The sequence below is a fragment of the Gopherus evgoodei genome, chromosome 8 (assembly GCF_007399415.2).
Source record: "Gopherus evgoodei ecotype Sinaloan lineage chromosome 8, rGopEvg1_v1.p, whole genome shotgun sequence".
In the NCBI taxonomy this organism is placed as follows: Eukaryota; Metazoa; Chordata; order Testudines; family Testudinidae; genus Gopherus; species Gopherus evgoodei.
Genome location: NC_044329.1, coordinates 12,899,783 through 12,923,663, shown reverse-complemented (window position 1 = coordinate 12,923,663; position 23,881 = coordinate 12,899,783). Strand labels below are relative to the sequence as shown.

At 41.3% G+C, this 23,881-nt stretch overlaps 1 protein-coding gene across 11 annotated transcripts in view; it reads left to right on the top strand.

The window, feature by feature from the left end:
- Positions 1–272: 272 nt before the first annotated feature.
- TCF7 (transcription factor 7) overlaps positions 273–23,881 on the top strand; it is a 112,577-nt gene continuing 88,968 nt past the window's right edge. For 3 of the 11 annotated variants that reach the window (XM_030574062.1, XM_030574065.1, XM_030574066.1), the window contains exons 1-3: positions 275–586; positions 722–788; positions 1,466–1,572. In XM_030574062.1, the coding sequence (XP_030429922.1) occupies positions 389–586; positions 722–788; positions 1,466–1,572 (372 nt within the window). In that variant the 5' untranslated portion in view covers positions 275–388. Of the gene's footprint in view, positions 587–721; positions 789–1,465; positions 1,573–23,881 lie in introns of all 11 variants that reach the window. The other 8 variants (XM_030574073.1, XM_030574067.1, XM_030574068.1 and 5 more) reach the window with 5 other exon arrangements.

Genomic DNA, 23,881 nt, shown 5'->3' with positions numbered 1-23,881 from the left:
AATCAGCCGGCGGCTGCTTTGATGTCTCCAGCCCTTGGCTGCTGGGGCTCCTCCGCCTCGCTCGCACACACCGCTCGGCGCCGGGCGCTGCAGAGCCGTGTCTCTCCCGGCCAGAGCCGCGGGCTTGCACTACCCCAGGCTGCTACTTCGCTGAACTTTCCGGAGGCTGGGGGGGGCGGGGAGGGGGGGTGCTGCTGGCCCTAGGATCCTGCTGCTGCTGCTGCTTCTTCATCACCATCCCCCAGGCTGCAGCATTGCAACCCCCCTGCCCCCGCCCCTTCCCCCCCAAAAAGGGTTTGATCTTCGGGGGGTGGGGGGAGAGCGGCCGCAGCCGGCCAAGTTCCCGTGTGGCTCGGAAGGGGCGAGGCGGGGACGGGGGGTGGGGACCATGCCCCAGCTCAGCAGCGGCGGAGGGGATGACCTGGGGGCCAATGACGAGATGATCGCCTTTAAGGACGAAGGGGAGCAAGAGGAGAAGATCCAGGAAAACGCCTTCACCGAGCGCGATCTGGCCGACCTCAAGTCCTCGCTGGTGAACGAGTCGGAGAGCAACAGCAGCCCCGCTGCCGCGGCGGCCGATCCGGAGGTGAGAGCCCGCCGCCAGCCCGCACAAAGGGCTTTGCCTCCTTCTAGCCGATTTCTTTCTGGTTTATTGCAATGAATAAAACTTTGTCTCCCCCCCCCCGCTGTGCTTTTCTCTCCCTCCCTCCCTCCCCCACAGGCGATCAGGCGTGTGCAGGATCCTCAAAGGGTTTATCAGGAGAAACTCCCGGATCACATGGAAGATGGTTAGTTTCATAAACCATTCATTTCTCCTGCCCTTCCTCTTTCTGTACCCACCACCACCACTTGGGTGATGCGCTGAGTCCTGGGAGGGGGGAGAAGAGAAACTTCGGTTACTTTCTATAAATCAGAGCAGACACACTCAAAAAATCAGGGAGGAACTTTGATTCGCCAGATGAAAAAGCCCTTGCGTGCTTGATAGATTGGATTGCCACAACGCAAGGGGGTTTAGTCACTCCCTTGACATTTAATGTGTAAACAATCCTCCCCTTTCTCACAGTGTCTGAAATATTATTGATCGGCTCGTCTCTTGGTGGGGTCCTGGGAGGCAAATTTTTCAAAGCGGCAGTGATGCAGGGTGGATGGTCCAGGAATATTGCTGCTGTGTGAAGCCTGCTTCGCTCGAAAGGGAAAAGGCTTGAGCATAAGCTTTTATTTGGCTTTGTTACTAAAGCCAAGTCAGAGCTGTTGTTGATGGGAATGGGCTAGTCCCACAGGTAGAAAGTACAGTCTGTTTATAAGTCCTAAGGGCAAACTATGCACATGAAATAATTCTACTAGTAGAGAAGGCACCAAAAATATATGATGTACGCAATGTTCTGTTTGCAAACTGCAAGCACCTCGCACAGGCAGAGGAATGACCTGTTGCAAGGCAAGTCTTAATGTACTTTAATTTTAACAGGTATAAAGCATCAGGATACAGGGATGTACAAAGGATCTGCTTATTCTGGCTACCCTTTTCTAATGCTCTCAGACCCTTATCTGCCAAATGGATCTATGTCACCTTTGGTGAGTTCATCATGTTTTCGAGAAGTTGTTAACCTTTCACAATTGAAGTATATTGCTGTCTGCCATGCAACAACTTGACAGTTTTACTGACATCATGTAGCATTATTTCTCAAATGCCTAGGATGGTGGCCTAAAAAAATGAAAAGAAAAAGATCAGAGAGGATAAGTGATGCTCAGCCATAGGACAGTGGTATAGTTCTGAATTATCCAGAGTGGCTTCTTTTCAGATCGCCTCAGCTTCTAGTTTCATCTCCAGTGTTTCAACAAAAAGAGCAAGAGCTACCTCCTCCAGAATACCCCCTTCATTTTTACTTAAATATTACATGATAATTTGTGATGTATGTGTTTAGCCCCAGATCAACTTCCCCTTGTAAAATGGCTTGCTTTGCGCTACCCCTCCCTCCCCAAATGAAAGGGTTCAATTGTGGATGATCTCCATACTGATGGATGTTTTACCATATTTAATTAATTGTAGTTGGTCCTACACAAAGATCTAATGTGACTAGCAGGCAATGTTTGTTCCAATCTTTATTTTACAGAAGTTTTGCAAAGAAATATCAAGTAAGTTCTAGTAATTAGGTACACTTCAATACTTACAGTAAGTTGTGCTAAATGAATTCTTTGATATAGTGTGCTATTTAGGGAGGGGTTTTAGCAGAAAATCCCTATCCATAGCCATCTCTAGCAGAGTTTCCAACAGAAATTGTAACTAACAAACACAAAGGGACAAATTCTGCCGTCCTTAGCATTGCTGGTAATCTGGAGTGATTGCATGGGTTTCAACCATTATTCTGGACTTGGAGGAGTTGTGTAAATGAGAACAGAATATGGCTGTCATTTTTAGTTTTGATCTTACTTCTACAAGATTTTGAAGAAGCTATTTTGACCTCCTTAATGTACTCCTGAGGTTTGTGCACTGGAAAAGTAAGAATACAAAAACTGCTGCTATGAAAATGCTTCGGTGGTGGGATGCTATGAAAATCTTTGAGTGAAGGTGTAATATAATAATGTTTGTGCGCATCATCCAAGCGATTGCAGTATCACCAGATTTAAAGTAATTAGCTTGCAGGATAGTGGTGGTGTCTAGTTATTTTTGAAATCTGCTTGTGTCTGTAGTGCGGTTACACTTTACCGGGCAGATCTTCAGCTGGTGGAGTTGTAGTAATTCCACCAAAGTCAGCATACAGCAGCTGAGGACCTGCCTCTAAGTTTTTATAATTTTCTTCATTGTACAAAAATAAATGATACATTTGCAAGGCAGTGCCAATATGGAGCATTGTATATGCATCTTGTCTTGCTTACCATCTCCCTACCCTTTACTCCAGGTTCCTGTTAATCCCCTAATTTCTCTAACAGATAATGCCCTTCTTTCACTATTATATTTTGAAGCGTGATACTAAAGCTGTTTTTTACAATGGCATTAATTTGTGCTCCCTGGTACAGAACTTGGATGAGCTGTCACTTGTGTTGGCACAGGAGCTATTCAGATGCTTCAGAAGTCTGTGAATATTTATATCAATTAACCCTTTGCAGATCTTATTCTATTGGTTAAAACTGTGGCAGCCTATTTATTAGCAGTGTGGTTAAGAAACAGGTTTTTGGTTAGTGAACCAGATAAGGAACCTCCCACCACCGCTAATGTAAAAAAGTACAGGTTTACAGTTGGAGGAAGACAGAGTAAAACAAACAGTACAGAAATCAAGAGTGTGAAAAATGACAGGCAGGGTGGGCATGATTCAAAGCCCATTAAAATCAATGGAAATCGTTTAAATCAAGCCATACAGATTGTGCAATGCCTTAAGTTTGGTGGATCGAAATGGTGATTTAATTTTCTCTCTCAAAATCTGCAATATCTTTAAGAAGTATGAAAAGAGTTCTTCCTTAAGTCAAAGAGAAGTTGCTAGTCTTCCTTTAAGTGTAAAGAAGGTGCAATACGTATAACTCTAATATTTTCTTCTGGGCAATTTGGTCTGTGCTGGTATTGATTGACTGATTTTACAAAAGTTAACCTAGTAAGTATTTTTACTACTATCATTTGTGATTATATTAATACTGTCCATGTTTTATAAGAAGTAGGTCTTGATCTGACGGTTATTCCCGCTGATTGTGTGATCAGCATTATGACTGATTTGGGATACTGTACTCGTCCTCCAAGAAAAATATTGTGTTTTTTAATTAAAATTCTGGCAGGTTAAGGAAGTGGAGTTTGTTTTCTTTTAATATGTGAAAAATGGGGTTGTACATCACAGTAGTGCATCTACTTGGTAGTGAAGTATTTTCTCTAACTGGGGTTTCCTGTGAACATTTGTAGGCGGCTGGGATGAATTTTGTAATCCTCCCCCTTCCCCCGAAAAAAGAGAATGAACCAGGCAGTGCTTTTTCAAACTGTGAGGGGTTTTTCATTAAACCATTAAGAAAAATATACCTCAGGCATAGCAAAGATCCCTGAAATATCCAAGAGCATTCAGAATTAAGGCTGAAAGTTGAACCCCTGCACTGTAGTGCATTATAAAATTACATATTGTCTGGGGATTCCTGCTTTACTTAGACATGGTGTTGTGAATTAAGGCTGGAGTTAGTTTGGAGTGTCTATACTTTTGTGAACAAGTCACAACGTTAGCATTACTGTGGTAACATTATTATTTTTTTTTAATTTATTTTCACACTAGCCCCAGTTGTTTCGGTTTCCCTTAGGGCTCAGTCGTAGCTTGCTAACTGAAGTAATGGACAGGAGTGCTTGAACTGATCTCTTGTCAAGACCTCATATCATAGTAGGTTTCATATATACATATGCATTTTATTGAAATGCACCCAATCCTGATTTTTATGTGCATGTGTGCCTTTCTTGAAGCATGATTTAAAAGTAAGTTGGTGCTTGAGTTCACCAGCAGTAGAATGCTCCAGTTGACAAGTTTTGCTCTCACCTTACAGTGAAATGGTGGCTAAGGGCCATAGGTGCAGGAACTAGGGATGCTGCCACACCTCCCGTTGAAGTAATTTTCATCATATATGGGGTTTACAGTTTGGTGCAATGGCTCTCAACACCCCCATTACACATATTGTTCCAGCACCCCTGCTAAAGACCTCATTTTAGTGCCCTGTGGTCAGCTATTTAGCGTGCTGGTTAAATTCAGGCTGCCCCTGCAATAGACTGATAAGGCTCTTTTATTGTGATTATGATCGATCATATTGATACCTCCTTGAGCATGCTTTGCACAGATTGTGGATGTATTAGGTCATAAGGTGTTCTGGACTAGCATCGTCAACATTGGTGCTGCATATGTGTATCCAGGGACCAATCGCGCACTCCATCCTCTGAGAAAGCTAGAGCTTTCTCAAGAACAGAAGGTGTAGACTCTGTCAGTTACAAATCTGCATGAAACTTCCAATGAATGAATATGAATGTGTTCAGAAAGTATTTTTCCAAATGAAACATCAAATCAAAAAAGTATATCCTTGTTTTAAATGGTACAAATGACTTTTAAAGCAAATTAAGGTGCCTCCTTAGTAGTTACATCTGTCTTTTAGGTAGTTACAAACAGTAGAGGTCAAACATGTTAAAACTTTGATCAGATTAAAATCTTCTTCTTGCTCTGGTTGTATAACTGAGTTTAGGCCTGAGGGAGTTTTCTGAACATTGTTACATCTTGTAGCGCACGGTAGTTAAAGGATTTCAGAAGCACTGATAAGTTCCTGCCTTTTGTATATGGGAATATAAAATAAGGACATTAACTGTGTGATAGTGGAAGTGCGTAGGGGCCAACCTTGCACTTCTAAAGTTAGTGACAGAATTCCCAGTGACTTTAACTGGGCAGGATCAGACCATCTAGTCTTGGGGCCAAATTTTGCTGTCATTTTGCATGCAACACAGTTGGATTTGGTGGGCTTGTAAGGTAATTTAGGGAATAATTAATGCTTTTCAAATACAAGGCTAAAACTCTGAAGTGGCTTTCCCATTCTTTGGACTCTAGCAAACTGAGGCTTCAGTGCCCCCAGTTATTTGGAAAGGAAACACCCTACAGAATCTCTTTAAAAGTATTTAAGAATAGATCTTCAAAACAAAGCTCAGATTGGAAGGGGGAAAGTAGAAATACTGTCCTAAGATTCACCCACTTGAGATGCCACAGTGAGATGCCACTGACAGAAGATTGCATGGATTTTCAAAATCTGATACCCTATAACTCTGCGGGGCTCCTCAGATTTGGTTCTCTCTCAGTGGGGTTTGACTACAACCTTGGGCAAGGCTGGATTAAGGCATAGCCACACAAGGCATATGCCTATGGCCCCAGTTCTCAGGAATCATGTGATAATATCAGAATCTGTTTCAGCTAAAAGAGAATCTCCATTAGCTGTTAGCAGTATGACATCTATGGCACACAGCGAATCAGTTGAGTTTCCATTCAGTAGAAGGCAGTGCTACACAAACTCTAACCGCTTCCTTAGAATACATTAGCATTTACTCAGTATAAAAAAGCCCATCTTCCTTAAACCAAACAAGACATACTAAGAACCTCCCCAGAATTATCCTCTGTAGCCCATTTCACCTGGGAGGAGTCCAGAGTTTTCTAGACAAGCCATTCAGTTTTGTGTGTCCTCCATTACTAGTACAAGACAGGGCTAAATTCTATTTTAGCGCCTTTCCCTCAGAGATGCAAAGTTGCCTTCTCAGTGACTGAAAATCACGTCCTGTTCCTGGCAAGTTCCCTCCACTTGCTGTGCCAAAGTATCACACAGCAAAACATTGATCCCTAACTCTCCAGAATATGAACAGAAAAGTAGTATTACAAGAAGTGGCCAACAAATAATGTGTAAATGTAGTTCAGTGAGCTACTACTCAAATATACTTTAAATCTGGAACTTTGGGTTCACCTTCCTATTGGTGCAAATATTGTAATAGTTTGAGATAAAAAATGTTAGGGACAGATTCTGGCCCTATTGCAATCAATGGCAAAACTCTTACTGGGTTCAGTGTAATCATAATGTGTCAATATCTATCTCTTTAGATGCTCAGGGCCATATAAATACCTGATTAGATAGATTAGCTCAGACTAGCAGCTGCAAAGGAAAAGTAGCTCTGTGCCTTACCACTCGTGCCTGCTGCTGAGTGAAATCGGTGGAGCCATCATGATTTCAATCAGTTTCTCTTGACGGTAGGTGCCACACTATTGGGCACAAGTGGGAAAGTGCTCTTCCCCTGCAGGTGCCAAACACCAGTTATCCTGCTTCTGTCACTTGAAGGGAAAGGAGATAGTTAAGTAACTGCCTGGCCAAGGGACGTCCGAGCAGGGACATTACTCTCCCCTGACCAAATCACATCTTCTACCTCTTCACCTTGCTCAAGATCAGATGAGGGTGAAAATAGTTCTTTATATTCAAAGTGAAATGCTGGATGGTCGAATATACCAGAAGACAGAGATTCCAAAGTATTCTATTTACGTTTGGTTCAGCTGTGGTCATATCCTGAGCAAAATTTAATTTCTGGGGATTCATATTGTACCACCATATTGTATCTGAAGCAGTACTTGAAATAATTGAACTATTTGAAATAAATTAGAGAGTTCTGTGTAAGAACCAATGACAGGGTATGGCCCTTTGCCCCGCACCCCCAGTAATAAAACTTTCTTTTAAAAAAATTTTGACTGAAAAAAGTTGAAGAAAAATCTCACATATAAACTTTTATTTGTTTCTGTAATTCTCTTTACTTGTGAATAGGTGTATGCACATGTTTAAAGGGTGTCGTATATGTATCCTCCCACAACAATTCGTTAATAGGATACCTTGTCACTTGTTGCATCAATCATGAGCATAGTTTACTGGTATTTAGTTGTAATTACGTTAATTTTGATGTGTGTTAAAGTCACCACCCATGCAGGTTGGATTATTGTTGTTGCTGTTTGTTAAAGTGTTACTAAATCAGCTGTGGGAATATTTTAAAAACAAGAACAAACCTAAACCAAAACTCACAAGGCTCATCCGTGTTATTGATTAATGTCCTGGAAACTTTCACTTTGAAGAACAAAGTGATTTTTAGGTTTATCAGGGATACAGTGTGTCTGAAACAAGGGAACGTACTTGCTAAACCTAATACTCACCATTTCGCTCTTCGCAAATTGAGATTAAAAATAAAATCTTTAACACAATGTTTCTCCAAGCTCAAGACTAACACATTTCTACCTGCAGTCAATTTTTTACAGTCAACTTACAGACACTATTAAACCTCTGTGTTCACATAGAAATCCTCAGTGCAGAGTTGCCGGCAGAATGCTTCTCTTGTTTACCTCTACATGTAACCATTTCTGTGACTAACCATGCAAACACATTAACACATCCGTATGGCTGACTATATTTACTATCTCATGGTGTATCTATGATGGGCCAGATTTTAATGATAGATATATGAGCAGCTTGTATCCCTATGTATCTTAGAAAATCTGCTAGTATAGCAGATCTTTCAGAGTGCGATTACGTGCATTGCACACCTAAGATTAAAGTCTGATCCTTACTGTCTATGTATAAAGATGTCAGATTACAGTTGTACACTGACACATACTTCCTTAAAAACAGCTGGTATCTATCACTCATGCTTATTTCACTATACGGTTCTGTCTGGCAGTGGTTACATTTGCACTGTAAGTATTACAGTGACACCACATTTAAAGTTCCTTTAGTGCAATTTAGCATTTCACTTTCATGATTCACTTGTGGCCTTAGAAAAAATAAAGGAAATTCATAATCCAACATCCTGTACCTCTGCTCATATAAAATTTAAATGAATGATGTGAGTATTTTTGTAGGGAGATGAATAACGTTTCCTTGGACAGAGTGGGTTTGTGTGAGTTGTAATAAAGTTTGTGCATCTGCCATTCAGTCAAGACTTCTGCCTTGGGTATGAGTCCAGATGGAAACCCCCCAAATGTTTCATGCATTCATTGTTGCTTTGATTCTGCATGGGCCACTTCCGCAGTAGTGCTGGCCATCCACAAAGTACTTTGCTGTAGTGGTTCCTGGGGTAGTGTATCGCCACAACCAGAACTGCAACTTCCCTCTCACTTACTACCTTGAATCAGTGATGCATGACCCTGCTTAGAGTCACTCAACATCAGACAATACTCATTCCTTTATTCTCTGCTGCTATTCTTTAGCTTTACATGCCTTTCTCACTACAGCTTACTTCTTTATCTTGGTGCTTTTTCTTAGTACTGTCAGTATCTCTCAAAGAGTGCTCTACATTGTTGCCTCAATTTACCAGTGGTGGGTGGAGGTCACAAAGGCAGTAAACTATGTACATGATTCTTGTCAGAGTCTTAAAGAAGTCACCATCCTAGGGGAAAGTTCTCAGCCTACACAATGTCCTGTGTTGCTGCTACAGTGGGATCTCATGAATATCCCCACGTGGGCTCTTTCATGTTGTCTTCTTTCAAATAGATCCTCAAGAAAAGGAAAAAAAGCTATAACATGATATTTGCTCATTAATCTTCCTGGATCTGGAAGATGGAACAAAAGTTCAATAGGAGGACTTGACTCAGAGGAGTTTTAACGGGCTACAGAGCTGTTCACTTTGTGGTTGCTAGTTCTAATCTAGCTGGATCATGGAGACCTAAAGACCATTACTATCTGATAGGCTACTGCACTGACTCCTCTCAGTTTGTCATCTCAGTCAGTTCCTGATGGACTTGTACCTGCATTATAAAAGCCTTTGTTGCTGTTGAGCTGACTGGTTAGCCGTCCCAGCAGACAGCAAGTTCTGAATGATCTGGATAATGGAATGTCTTCTCACCCTGCTATGTTAGTGCTGAGGTATGCTTGGCGCTTCATGCTGTCTGCACCAAAACTATTGTGTGCATAAACTGAGGACTTCATTCTCTAGGGCAACCAGTTCAGCACATTTTAGGAGCATTACATCCTCCTCCTACTTTGTTTTTGTAAAGGAAATCACAGCATCGTATACTTTTGAGCCTTGAGGATCCAAATGCACGCAAAGGCCTTTTCTCTGTCACCTCTAAACCAAATTGGCCAAATCTCTCTCACTGTGCGTTGGTCTCTCCTCATCATGTGACGCATAATCACTGCAGAGACCCACCCTTTTCTGTCTGTTTGCATTTAGAGGTTTCTGAATTAACACCATACTCCAATCTACTGAGGGCTAAATTCTGCCACCATTACTCAAGCTGAGTAGTTTAATGGAAATCAGTGGGATTACTCAGAGTGAGATACTACTTAATGTGAGTAAGGATGGCAGAAACTGGCCCCTAACTTAACTCACAGATGTAAGTCATTGAGTGAGAAGGAAGCAGTTGACTGTCCAGGAAGGATAAGCCTTTGAACAGGCCCTTTGTGGTTTAGCTCTGAGCAATGGTACCTCTAGTTAGGAAGCCCATCTGCTTCTCTTTTCTCCACACCTGATATATGGAGTGTTTAGTTCAAGTCAGAAATAAAGCGAGCTGCTGATCTTCTTGGTGCATAATTTAAAAAAAAAATAAACGTGATACATGTTGAACTATTAGAAAGTGTCAAAGGATAAAATATATATAACATGATTCTAAAAGGAGATATTCTGCAAAGCCTATCAATGCAGCAGCTTTTTTTTTTTTTTTTAATAATCTCAACAGCCAATATCAGGGGGTTTTATGCATTTATTTTTATCAATTTAAATTCACAGTTGTGGGAAATTATGAAGGATGCTAGAATGGGGGTGCAGACAGTTAATGACAGATGTTGAGATTCAAAAAGTTAAAGCTTTAATTGTTAAAACACAAAATGTCAACAGCCCATGTCAGACTGTACAAGTAAATATTTTTAAATCAAACATTTCTTTTTTGCCTATAACTACATTTCAATCATCAGAGGAAATATTTTTCCTCAGTTTGTGGGGGGAGGGGGGTGTGAAATTGATGTTTTACTGATATTTACAGATAAAAATCTAATGCATAGAAACCTACTTATTGTGAGGAGTCATTTCATATGTATTGGTGAGTATTAAAAAATTCTCTAGAGGATCTGCGACTGACTGTTTGCTTTAATTATTGACTAGAAGGCTTGCTTAATCCTCTGTAATCTAGTAGTATTGTTAATATGACATTGGTGTAAATGGTCACTCAGCAATGTTTCTAGGTATTTAAATATCTTGTGATTGTTCCTGGTCTTCTCTCTCCTTCCAAGTCAGAGTTGCTTTCTAGTCTTTCAGTGGCATAGGAAAGGAGTCATGGTTGGGGGCTGCATCCATACTCTGGCAAGCCCCAACTGGCAAAGTGGCGTTTTGGCGCCACTGGTATCCAGACTGTCAAACTGGCCAGAAGCTCAAGGTTAAAGGGTCACTAAGGTGGCCGACACCCCCAACCTCAGGTCCCGTGCTAAGCACAATTCAGCTGCACCAAAGAATCTGGTCCATTTTGTTTTACTTGGTCCCAAAATTAGTTTTCTCTTAAAAACTAACATGGGAGATTTTAACTACACACTACAACTAGGTATTTTAATCTAGAGCACTCTCCACATCCACTTAGAATAGTTTGAAGTCTGATCAAATGTTAGGCAAAAAACAGAGTGTCTCTTTTGTTCTGCTGAGCCGTTTGAACTGTATATACAAAATACACATCTGTGTTAAAGAGCCACACAGTAATCATGGACTGACCAAATAAGTATATTTTTTAAAAAGTGATTCAAACCCTATGCTGTATGCTGACTTTATTTTCTCCTGTGGTTTATTCTTTGGAATGGCATATGTTAGTGGAAACAGATTCTTCTGTGATGTGACATATACAAAAAGGAAAATGTGAGAGGCTAGAATCACAAAGTATTATTGACTCAGCAAAAGGGCAACAAAATGAGCATGTTTTTAAAATAATTGTTTAGTTGATGTTCTTCACGCAAGGTTTTTGAAATGAACCTGTGTTCTAACAGAAGAGTGGTCCTACAGATATTGTTTTCATGTTTGGGAGATAAAATCTCCTAAAATCTACCAAATGAAAATTGGTTCCTGTTCTATGGCATGCAATGGTTAATTATTTGGATCTCATAAAATATTGCATCCTGGAAATCACTAGCACATGCTTTTGTGTCATGTAAGTTGAAAGAGAAAAGAAGTTGTTTCCTGCTGAAAAAATGTTCTGCATCCAACCTCTTTAATATGACTTTACTGTTTAGATGTTGGACCAAATTCTGCTCTCAGTTACACTGGCAGGCATAACCTAATTGACACTGGTATAATGGAGACCAAAATCTGGCCTTTGGACTGTGGTTTCATGCCATAACTTACAACAGGTGGCAATGTGGGCTTCGAAATCAGAACACTAAGAGACAAGCAGATTTTCAGGTCTCTACTAACGTTTTCTGGGCTCATGAGTTGATTTGATGCAATGCCTTGACAACCAATTTTGTCACTTAGGACAAACAAATACTAACCCTAAATCTGAAGCAGAAGCAATAATATAAAGTAAGAAATGAAAAAAATTCTTAAATGTTCTCTGATACAAACCAATTTGAGCAGGACTCTACACCATATGAAACACATTATAAATACTCTTGTAAAATCCACATCATTATACCACATGAAAAGCTGGGTCCTAAAAATAGCCATTCACAGAGGATGCTGGCTAGTAGTAATTTCGGCAATCATGAAATAGTTGCGTTGACATCCACATGCATGCACACCCACAGAGTGCTCTGACTTGAATGCACTTAGAAACAGGACATTATTGTCCCATAAATAGTCTTCCATCTATTGCCTTTTCTTTCTGCTTTTATTCCTGCTCCTCTGGCTAGTTTTATTGAAAAAATGGGTAATCAGTAGAGATTTGCTTTCTCACAGGAAAACGCTTTCCTTGTCATCAATTTGACAGCCTCAGTGCTTGAAAACATCAGCTGTGTTCTCCTTTCACCATTCTTCTGAATTATTCCTCTTTTTTTCCCTCAATAGGGAAGTTCTTCTCATAGGCATTGTCAACAGAATTTCCTTAAACAGTCATATTTTTCTTGTATGGTTTAAGTTTTCAGTTTGTCATAGAAGCAAAGCATGTACTTGCTTGATCTTTAGAAGTGTGACTGTCAAAACTTATATTCTTACCTACTGCTCTAGGTTTAAGAACTGCCATGCCTAATCAGACCATGTTGTTTAATATTGGCAGGAATGTGCAAGAAAATCACCAGTAGGCAGTTATGGAATAACTTGTCCAAAAGGAAAGCTTCTTCCTAACCTCATCAGTTAGTTTCGCTTATGCCTTGAAGCCTGAGAATTTATAACCTCCAAATTTTGGAATTTGGGAGGCAGATCCTCAGCTCATGTAAATTCTCATAGCTCCATGGAAAACAATGTTAGGTCAATTTACATCAGTTGAGCTTCCCCTGTTTTTAAAAAGATCCTCACTATTTTAAGGGTATTTCTTTTTTTAAAAAAGTTTGCAATGTAGGTGTTGATCTGTAATTGAATTTTTCTTTTGTAAGTAGAGATCTGGATTAAGGATCCAAAATCTTCAAATTTTGAAGGAGGGTGTTTTGAATGTTGTGGCTTCAGCCCATCCCTACCTTGAACTGTATGTCTCCTCTAAACCCACTGGAAACTATTTATTTCCCTAAAAGTTAGTTTGCTTATGGGTTTGGGAGAAAAGCTTTGGAGATATCAAACAAAATAATAGGGTGTTCAAGAAAATAGCTGGCATGAAAACCATAGCTGGCATTATATAGCTGGCATGAAAACCATTACATCTGACGTTTCATTCAAATCAGATGTAACTGTGTTTGTAATGGTATAGTAGACAAAGTCTTTGGGAAATACAAGTTTAAGTGATTCTTTGTGGGAGTTTTATTCAGCCTTTAAATTGTGTTTCAACTTAAAGGGTAAATCTCGTCCCACGTCCAGCTTCAGAGTTCCTTTCCAGTGGTAACATTGTCTAACATTTTTATTCAGGCTGTTGAAATGTTTACAGGCCTTCAGTAAGTTTGGAGAATCAAGTGCCATCAAATAACTGTTAGCTGTTGCTAATGTAGTTCCTTAAAAGATGAGAGGGGAAACCCTGATGAAATAGTCCTTAGAATTTGGACTTCTACAAGCCTCATAAAGTAAATGTATTCACAAATGAATACAATCACAGTGTTTTCAGGGTATATTCCCATCTCAGTGGTAAGCAATCCAGGCTCACAACCTGACTAACTTCATGGCTGAGACCAAGATCACATCTGGCAATATAAGTGTGTCTAGGTTTCCTGGCACTCCACTGGCCTGGTACAGGGAAACTTTGTGGGGTACTTATTATGAGCAGAACCCACTAAAGAATACATGTTAGATTGGTGCTACGTTTGAGTATTGGAAGTTCTTAGTGGCACTTGAAACTGTCTCTATGTTTACTCATGCATTCAAAAGAAAGAGTTGCTCATTACATCAAATTACAGTTGTCAGTGTTTGGCGTTGATTGAAATTATTGTGTAACTAGAAACATTGTAAACCTGCTTGCAAAGGTATGACTGTAATATATTTAAAATTACATTAGTTGTATTACCATAGTGCCTAGAGGATCAGGTTCCTATAGCACTACACACTGTACAAAAAATTGAGACATTATTTTTTGTAAAGATTTAAGCCCAGCCCACATATATGAATCAACACAGTAGGTCTTGGTTAAACCTAATCTATGTCGCATGGTGGGAATTAAACTCATGATTTTCTGGTTTAAAAAACAAAAAAAAACTAAACAACTTTGGCCTCTAGTACTCCATTGCCTTATAGCTGACACTCTCTCTCTCTGTTTTTGAAGAGACGAGGTGGGTGAAGTAATATCTTTAATTGGGCCAACTTCTATTGGTTACAGAGACAAGCTTACACAGAGCTCTTTAAGTTCTAAAGAGGAGCTCTGTATATGCTTGAAAGCTTGCTTCTCTCACCAACAGAAGTTGGTCCAATTAAAGATAATTACTTCACCCACCTTGTCTCTCGAATATCCTGGGACCAATACAGCTACAACACCACTGCATTTCTCCTTTTTTAGACTTCCCGCCACTAGCATTCTGCCTAACACAGGGGAATTGCATTACACCCTTAGGGCCAACTGTCTTACAAATAAGACTTTGATCTTCACTTTTGTGACAGTTACTCTTTTGGCTACCATGATGAAGACAAATAGAGTAGAATGTTTGTGCAACCTGCTCACCTCACACACAAGCTTGAAAAAATGAAACGAAGCAAACAGTAGAAATTGTTTGACACAGGATACTTGATGGGGAGGTGGCTACATATCTGGTATACAAGTTACAGTTGAACAAAGAGCTGAGATCCAGCCCCAGAGACTAACTTCTGTCATGTGATTGGAGGGAGGAAGTGAAGATCAGACTTTTACCAACACTTGTGTGTCACACTGTTATTATATGGTGTCAGAAGAAAGTGAAATCTCTGGTAAAATGGAGATAATTAAGGTGCCAAAATCTCTCAGCTGGAAGGAAACCTGGCACAGAGCAGGAGGAGGTGGTTGCACCAATTCCAAATTTTTAATGGAAGCAGTTGGTATTGCAAAGAAGTTGGAAAGGGTGGAATCCTCCACACTGCTGCAGAGGGCAGACCTGAAAGCAGTGAAGATCCACAATCCACAGGGAGCATGGAAAATGATGGCAAAACATTCAAAAGTGTCACCTGAAAACATTGCCAGGTGAGACCAGTGATGATTACATTATACTCTTGCATAATGAAGTTAGTCACATTAGTCCATTTGTTCAAATACTAGAAACCAAATTGTTTGCGACTTAACTTATAATTCAGTCAAAACCCATGGTTGTTGCCAAGTCAAGTCCAACACTTGCAAACAACTGTGGATGTCTGCAGGACTAGTGAAAACTGTTTCCCAAACTGTGTTAAGTAGCAGGGAAAGAACAGGCGTGCATGTAAATAAAAATATGTTCTAAGGGATTAAGGCAGAATACTAGGATAAACAAGGAGACCAGATTTGTCTTCAGTAAGTGTGCAGGCAGAGGTGTCCAGCACAGAGGTTGGTGTCATTCATACAATGACATTCAAAATGGTTGCTAGGTGTGTCGCTCTTGGCACAAGTTGGGGAAAAAAATGCAAAACCAAATACATGAACTGTGAATCTCAACCATGAAACACACTCAAAGGAGTTGTGCCTGCTTCCACCAGGCTGGATTTAACCCTCTATGTTTAGCATCTAGGTTCTAGTAAGGTGTTCATATTTATTTATATGTAATTGCGTGATCTTATTGATGTAGGGCACCAGGCGCTTTGCCTGATAGGCACAACATGTAGATATCTAATGAATGTGCATTAGTATAGTAGTTGTATATAGGGTAATGGAGAATGTTTGAGTCATGTATGTAGTGAAGGATGTTACCAAGATTTGTGGAAGAGAAATTGAATGGCCTTGTGAATAAAGCACAGGACTGGGAGTCAGAGAACCTGGGTCCTCTCTCAGCTCTGACGTGAACTCTCTCTGTAAAACTGGTTTTTACTCCTCTGTGCCTCATTTTTCTTTGAGGTTTAATTATTCAGTGTTTTATAAGTAGTTTCAGAAGCACTGAAAGGAAAGCCATGTCAAATTTAAAAATAAATATCTTGTCCAAAACCCACTGTCAACCTACTAAGGTGATGGGCATTTTAGAAATACTCCAAACAGTTAAAAAAAACACCCTACTGTTGCTTTGTACAGCATGTATTTCTGAATATTAAACAAATTGTAACTTCATAATCCTTCAGGAAGTTGCAGGTGGCTCCAAACCACTGTTCCCCCTCGTAGGCAATTGGCATTTTGTTTCACTTGAAAAAACAAATAGCTTTTCCAACATAAATGATACATTCCATAAGGTGGTGGTAGCTAGATAGAAATGTTGTTGTGAGTGTATGATCCCAAAATGTTTTATAAAATACATGCACTATACAAATTTGTGTTATTAATCTGACAACAGATTTGTAACATGCTGATGAGAAAAACCTCAACAGTTGTACTACATACTTTTTGGACACACGTACCAAACCTCTGGATGCATAATTCAAATTCCTTGTTGTAAAGAAGCCTGTTTAACTTGGAACATTTTTTACTTAAACCGTAATCTCTGGGAAATCATTTGTTAACTGTAGTTAGCAGCCAGTCTGTCAGTTAATGGCTTGAGGCAAAGTCAGAAGTAAATAGGATTCTTTCATATGGCACAGAAAGGTTTATAATGAAAATATTAGAGGACTCTGTCAACTGGATATAAACCAAATTTTGAAGACATGAAGGAACTAGGAGTTATTTGGTTGCATAAGTGAGTCTTACTAGCATGTCTGTTTGTAAAATATTAAAGCCATCAATCATGCCTATGTTTTGGCTTTTAATTCTTTGTTCTTCAGACCAAGAGCGACAGGTGAGAGCATGCAGGCACACGTGTGTTCATGCAGGCTCTCTGTGCATTGCTTGACACCTCTTGCGTCGTAGCACACTGATTCCCTTCCGGGCCCAGAGAGCTCTCACAGTTCAGACCGCTGGAAGAATCAACCAAAGCCAGCTTTAATGACACTCCAGAATTTGTCCATGGCAGAATTTTCCCAAACCCCATGCAGATTTCATAGCAGCAGAAAGTGGGAGGTATGAATTGTATCATTTCTAAATAAAAGCATGGCTGTTATTTTCATTTAGGTAACAAGAGTTATCTGCTTCTTTTTCTGAAGAACATCCCAGGCACAATTATATCCTCAAATTACTGTTTACATTTAGCCAGATGCTGTGCAGAAGGAAGCCAAGCAGCAGATATGGCCTAGAATTTGCAGAAAGGGGAGTAGAGAAGTCTACTCTAAAACCTCTCCATCTCCATGTCGGGGTGGGGAATAGCTCTCCTGGTAACCCACAAAAGCCAGCAGAAATTAATGCTGCTTCCTGCAGCAGGATCTTCCATTCCATCCTGTCTTTGCACAAAGGGCAGTAAGGTGTGCGGCCTGCCAAGAGATCAGTGGGCACAGGCAAGTTATGTGGCCAAAAGCTATGCGACCCAGACAGAAGTACAGATTGTGTGGCAACTCAATGAGCTGAACCCTGCGGAGGTTGAGGAGCGCAGCCATAGGAGGGAAGATTTGGCTGATTATTGTGGAACATTGTGTTGCCAGGACTGAGCTTTGGGACAGAACTAATATTGTGGAAACAAATTCAGTTAGCTTTTACTGAACTGGTTTGTAGATTACTTTAAAAAGACAATGTATGTGTCTTGTAAAAACAAGACTCTCCTTTCAGATCCATGCAGCAGAGCTTGACTTTGATATCTGGGACTGCCTACAGGTGCAGAACACCCTTCAGGAACTCCCATATGGATATGAGAGAGGAATTTTGTCCTAAATGGTGTTTCAGAAAAATGCGGTTGAATTATTCCTTTAAAAATGTGTGTACTCCTTATCTCTCTCTTGGAACTAGCAACAGCTTTAAAGTCAGAGTTTAAGGTCAAAAGGAGCTATGAGATCTTCTAGGCTGACCACCTGTACATCACAGGCCATTTAAATTTCACCCATTTACCCGTGTGTTGAGTCCCATGTATTGAACCCCTGTACTAAGAGATGAGCACAGATTTTAAGGATATTCAGTCTTGTTTAAGAGACCCTCGTTTTACAGATGGAGATGCTTAAACTCAGCTTCAAATCAAGTTTTAAAGCACTGCTCTTCTCAGCAGTTTGACTCATGCTTCATGTTGCTCTAATTGTCTCAATCACACTTAACTTCTCTGAGCAATGTGTTGGATCCCATTTCTTGAAATGTGACATTCCATGATCCCAGGAACAATTATTTAAACTGGTTCTGTAATTGCACCATATAGGTACCTGGGTGGAATACCCATAATTTGCATTAAAAGTTATCCTTCCTACGTCATCAACAGAGCCAAGCAACGCCATTGCTACTTCAGAATTTCATCAGAGCTCACCCCTTTGCCAGCTCCAGTGATAGAACAATAATATTCAGGCTCTCTCATATGCTTTCACCACCTCTGCCCTGTTTTGCCCATTCTGTCATGGTCTTCTGGGCATAACAGGCACAGTCTACCCATTATGGTCTTTTGGCTCCATATGTTTCAGTCAACCACCAGTAGTCTTTCTGGACTTCCATGAGCTCCTGAGCATTCCCTCTTTTCACAGTGATTTCTGCAAAGGCTTCATGAACACAGAACACGCACAGAAATCTTTTCTGTATATTCTGCACCCGAGGTTAGATCAACAAATGGAACAGCCTTTCATTCATTCATTCCTTACATACTCATTAGTCCCAGAACATTCAGTAAGGTATAATGAATGTCTTTTCAATCTTATTATTCTGTCCTCTCTCTGCTGTGCAATACTGTTTTTTCAGCCAGTTTCTAAACGGAGTTGTTCTGGGATCTGTAAATAGCACAGAGAATGTCTGGATCTCACCTCAGGTTCTGTCTTTCAGTTCCAAGGGTTTAAAATCATCATAATACCACATTTCCAGGGCTTTCACTCTCCTTATCTAATGTGTAGCATTTTGTATCTCTTGCAGTGGTGCTCTCTTGCCAACTTTCCAGTCTTCTTTCTTTCCTAACTTTTATGGAACCTTTGTCTAAATTCCCTCTGCACTTTCTCACTGAGGCTGTTGTTGATCCATCAGGCAGACCAGAGATCCCTCGCTTTACTACATTTGTTCTGGGACAACCATATTATCCAATAGTCTCCTTAATCTGCTTCCCTTAGTTGAGAGCTGCTCTTCGTGGTGCCCCATGCCATTGCTGGAGAGGATAAGACTATTATGGTTTTAACATGCTCATACTGATATGTGACTTATTTTTTTAAAGTCTTCTCTCCATTTCCCCACCTCCTCCCATTTTTGTGATGATAACTTGAAAGATTCCACTTGCAGGGGCAATATGTGTGTGAGGTGTATTTCATGGTTAGCTGCAATACACAACAACATACAGTATGGAATGTAACTTGCTGGTCCTCCTGAACCTAATGGAAGCACATTCAATGTCTCTTTGGCTCTGAGTATGTAAGGATGGATGGATTGTGAATAACTAGGTACCAATTTATTTATTAGTGACAGTCATTTCACCCATAAAGCCTGTATAATCCACACCCCAAGCCCAGGGCAAAACTATGGGCCCCATCTATGGATGCTGCTGTAATTTATATGCTTGAGTGGTGTCAGGGCCGGCTCCAGGGGTTTTGCCGTCCCAAGCAGCCAAAAAAAAAAAAAAAAAAAAAAAAAAAAAAAGCCACGATCGCGATCTGCGGCAATTCAGCGGGAGGTCCTTCGCTCTGAGCGGGAGTGAGGGACCCTCTACCAAATTGCCACCAAATACCTTAAAGTGCCGCCCCGCTCCGGAGTTGCCGCCCCAAGCACCTGCTTGGTAAGCTAGTGCCTGGAGCTGGCCCTGAGTAGTGTTTTCAGTCACCCTTCCCATGCTACTTATATAGGATGCTAAGGGTGCTGGAGCCATGTAGCTGCAATTTCCCCAATCATCCCATCCCTTCCAGCCTCATTAGGGCTGGCACCAAGTTTAATCATTCCCCTTCATCCTGGCGTGCAGATGAAATGGAGATCCCCTTTCACAGCCATTCCACTTGCATTCCCCCCCCCATCCCCCAATCAAACTAGTGTCTTAAGTGGCATGTATGGACTCTACATGGGCTAGTTTCATGGATGCAGTTCCCACTAGCTATTTTGTTGTACAAGTCCTTCTGAACTAAGTACTTTGGTAATTAGCAAATGCATAAACACTTAATCTTGTGATCATGGCAGGCAGATTAGCTCTTCTGCCAGCTTTGCAATTTCTGTGCCAGTTTTGGTTTTAATTGCAAACACATCACTGCGAGTTCCTGTGTATATGCAGCAGTAGGCAAATTAAAACATTTGGGCACAGCTGGGTTGGTCAAGTTTCAGTTAAGAAATTAATTGCTGCTGCCAACCAGTGTTGTTTTTTTTTAGTGTGTGGTTGGAATTGGCAATTATACACTTAAATACAAACTCAAAGACCTTTCTCCTCTGGCACCCCCTTCCAAACTGAAGTCTACATTGATGTGTTGTTAAGCTCTACCAATTTTGTGCAGCAAGTTCCTGTTTCTTTTCAATTCATGGTATAATTCCCCCACTCTGAACCTTAGCGTCCAAAAGATGGGGTACCAGCATGAATTCCTCTAAGCTCAATTACCAGCTTAGTACTTGTAGTGCTGCCACCAACCAGGAATTCCAGTGCCTGGTACACTCTGGTTCCCCCAAAACCTGGCCCGGGGACCCCCAAGACCCAGTCCCTCTGGATCTTAACACAAGGAAAGTAAACCCTTTCCCTCACCGTTGCCTCTCCCAGGCTTCCCCTCCCTGGGTTACCCTGGAAGATCACTGTGATTCAAACTCCTTGAATCTTACAACAGAGAGGAAAATCCACCTTCCCCCCTCCTTCTCTCTCCCCCTCCCAGACTCTCCCTGAGAGAGAAAGTAATCCTAACACAGAGAGAAATTAACCTTTCTCCCCACCAATTCCCTGGTGGATCCAGACCCAGTCCCCTGGGGTCTCACCAGAATAAAAAAACAATCAGGTTCTTAAACAAGAAAAGCTTTCAATTAAATAAAGAAAAACCAGTAAAAATTATCTTTGTAAATTTAAAATGGAATATGTTACAGGGTCTTTCAGCTATAGACGCTGGGAATACCCTCCCAGCCTAAGTATACAAGTACAAATTAAAATCCTTCCAGCCAAATACACATTTGAACTCCTTCCAGCCAAATACACATTTGCAAATAAAGAAAACAAACATAAGCCTAACTCGCTTTATCTACCTAGTACTCACTATTCTGAACTTCTAAGAGCCTGTATCGGAGAGATTGGAGAGAAACCTGGCTGCACGTCTGGTCCCTCTGAGCCCCCAGAGTGAAAAACAACCAAAAACTAACAGCACACACAAATACTTCCCTCCCTCAAGATTTGAAAGTATCCTGTCGCCTGATTGGTCCTCTGGTCAGGTGACAGCCAGGCTCACTGATCTTGTTAACCCTTTCCAGGCAATAGAGATATGAAGTACTTCTGTTCTATTAACTCTTACTTATCTGTTTATGACACATGGTCAAGAAAATTTTTAGGTATGCAGCTCTATCACACAGAATCCAGTGGACCTGATCCTCAGCGGGTGTAAAACAGTGTGGCTCCAATTATTTCACCAGTTCACCCCAGCTGAGGGTCTGGCCCATGGTGATGTTATTTCATAGGAGAAAATATAATTGATGTAATATACATCTTGCAAATGGGGCCCATTGCCATGTATTTTCAAGCAGAGAATTCCAGGTAGGCTGATGAAGAATGGTGAATAAAGGGGTCAAGTACAACTTAACCTTGAGGGGGTGTCATCCCTCTCCTAATACAAAAATCTAGAGTATCATTAATTTGTACACAAAGGCCTGGTCTACGCACAAAGTTACACCAATTTAACTAAAGGTGTGATGTTAAACCATTTGGTTAAACTAGTGAAGCTTTGTGTGGGGGCATCTTTATATCAGTTTAAACTTGTCTTTATAAATGTAGCTTGCACCTACAAGGCCTTTGCCTTTCTTGCACAGAGAAATTGCATTGCTTAACTTAAATCAGTTTTTAAATCAATTTACTTAAATTGGTGCAAAAAACTTGCTCAGTGGCTACTTTTATTTTGGTTTAAACCAAGTTTATTTCAGTTTCAGGAACTGACTTAAACTAAGGCCTGGTCTACACTGGGGGTGGGGGGGCACAGGAAATTGATCTAAGTTGTGCAACTTCAGCTATGTGAATAACATAGGTGAAGTCAACATACTTTGATCTACTTACTGCAGTGTCTTCACTGCAGTAAGCCTATGGCTGATGCTCTCCCATCGACTCTGCCTGCCCCTCTCACCTTGGTGGAGTACCGGAGTTGATGGGAGAGTGCTTGGCAGTCAATTTATCGTGTCTAGACTATATAAATCGATCTCCGCTGGATCGATTGCTGCCCGTCGATCCAGCGGGTAATGTACACAAGCCCTAAACCAAAATACACAGGCCCACACATGCTTTTGCACTAGTTTAACTACATTTATTTTAAAATCACACATTGATTTACACCAATGCCATGTCCCCATGTAGACAACAGCCAGGTGCAAGCTAGACTGCTATAACTGAGTTTTAAACTGTTAAGTGTTGTCCACACAGGTGTTTGCACCATTATAACTAAATAATTTTTAAATCAATTTAGGTTAAACTGGTGCAACTGGTATGTTTAAGCAAGACTGTAGGGGTGTAAAGGCCAAGAGGACTGACACTGTGCAGAGGAGTGCTTGTTCTCTTAAAGGTAACCTGCAAAAGGGAGAGTGCTCCCCCTTAGCTGTTTTAGTTTGCTTTTTTAGGCTGTACAAAGCAGAGAGAGGAGGGTGCGGGCAGGGGTGTGTGTTTCAAAATAAGTAAAAAAATGCTTTAGAAATTCGGGTCTTACCTCTTCCTGTTTTTGTCTGGAAAATTGTAAAGGTAACTAAGGGACTGGTAGGACTATGCCCCCACACATACCATGCTAATGAAAACCTGACTCAGTGAGAGTGTAGGAGAGTGACTTTTATTCAGGCTATTTAAAACTCTTATTTCCCTGAAAAGATCTGTTGGAGAAGCACTTGAGAGAAACGGCAATTTTGCTAAAATTCTGCAAGCCTGCCCTTTCGGTGAAGGGCTGAGAAAGCTCATAATTTCTTTGAGACTTCAGTTGAGTCATCCAGCAAAACTAAGGAAAACCAGGTATGATACTGTAGATGTGCAGACTTACCCCTGCAGCGCCTCCTGCTGGTGACTTCTGGGAATTAGCTCTTGCAGCTCTGGAGCACCCTCTGCAGACCAGTGATCTGCCTGTCCTCTGGCCCTGTGTCCGTCCCTGGACCCTAGTGCCTCTTTTAACTGGGGTGCTGCCCTCTGGCAGTACCCCACCAATCTGGGTCTCCCTTCCCTGGGGAAACCCCAACCCACTATCCCCACTTTGCCTCAGTTTTTGGCTACTTTCCAGTCTCCATCTAGCCCCCACGCCCTGGGGCAGACTGCAGTATCAGCCACTCATCATGGGCAAAGGGGTTTGGACCTGCTGCCTTTGCCTACCCCTGGGCTGCCCCCTGCACCCCCCATACCTCTTGGCCTTACGCTAGGCCACAGCCTGGGGCTTTCCAGGCAGGAGCTCCCCAGCTCCTTTGCCTTTCCCCAGCCCTGCTTCACTCAGATACCCTGTGTCTAGCTCCCTGCAACCAAGCCCCTCTCCATCTACAGCCAGAGGGAGACTCCTCCTTCTGGCTTCCCTGGCCTTCTTATAAGGCCCTGTTGCTCAGTTTGGGGCGAGGCCCCAGCTGCAGCCACTTCCCCCAGTCAGCCAGAGTTT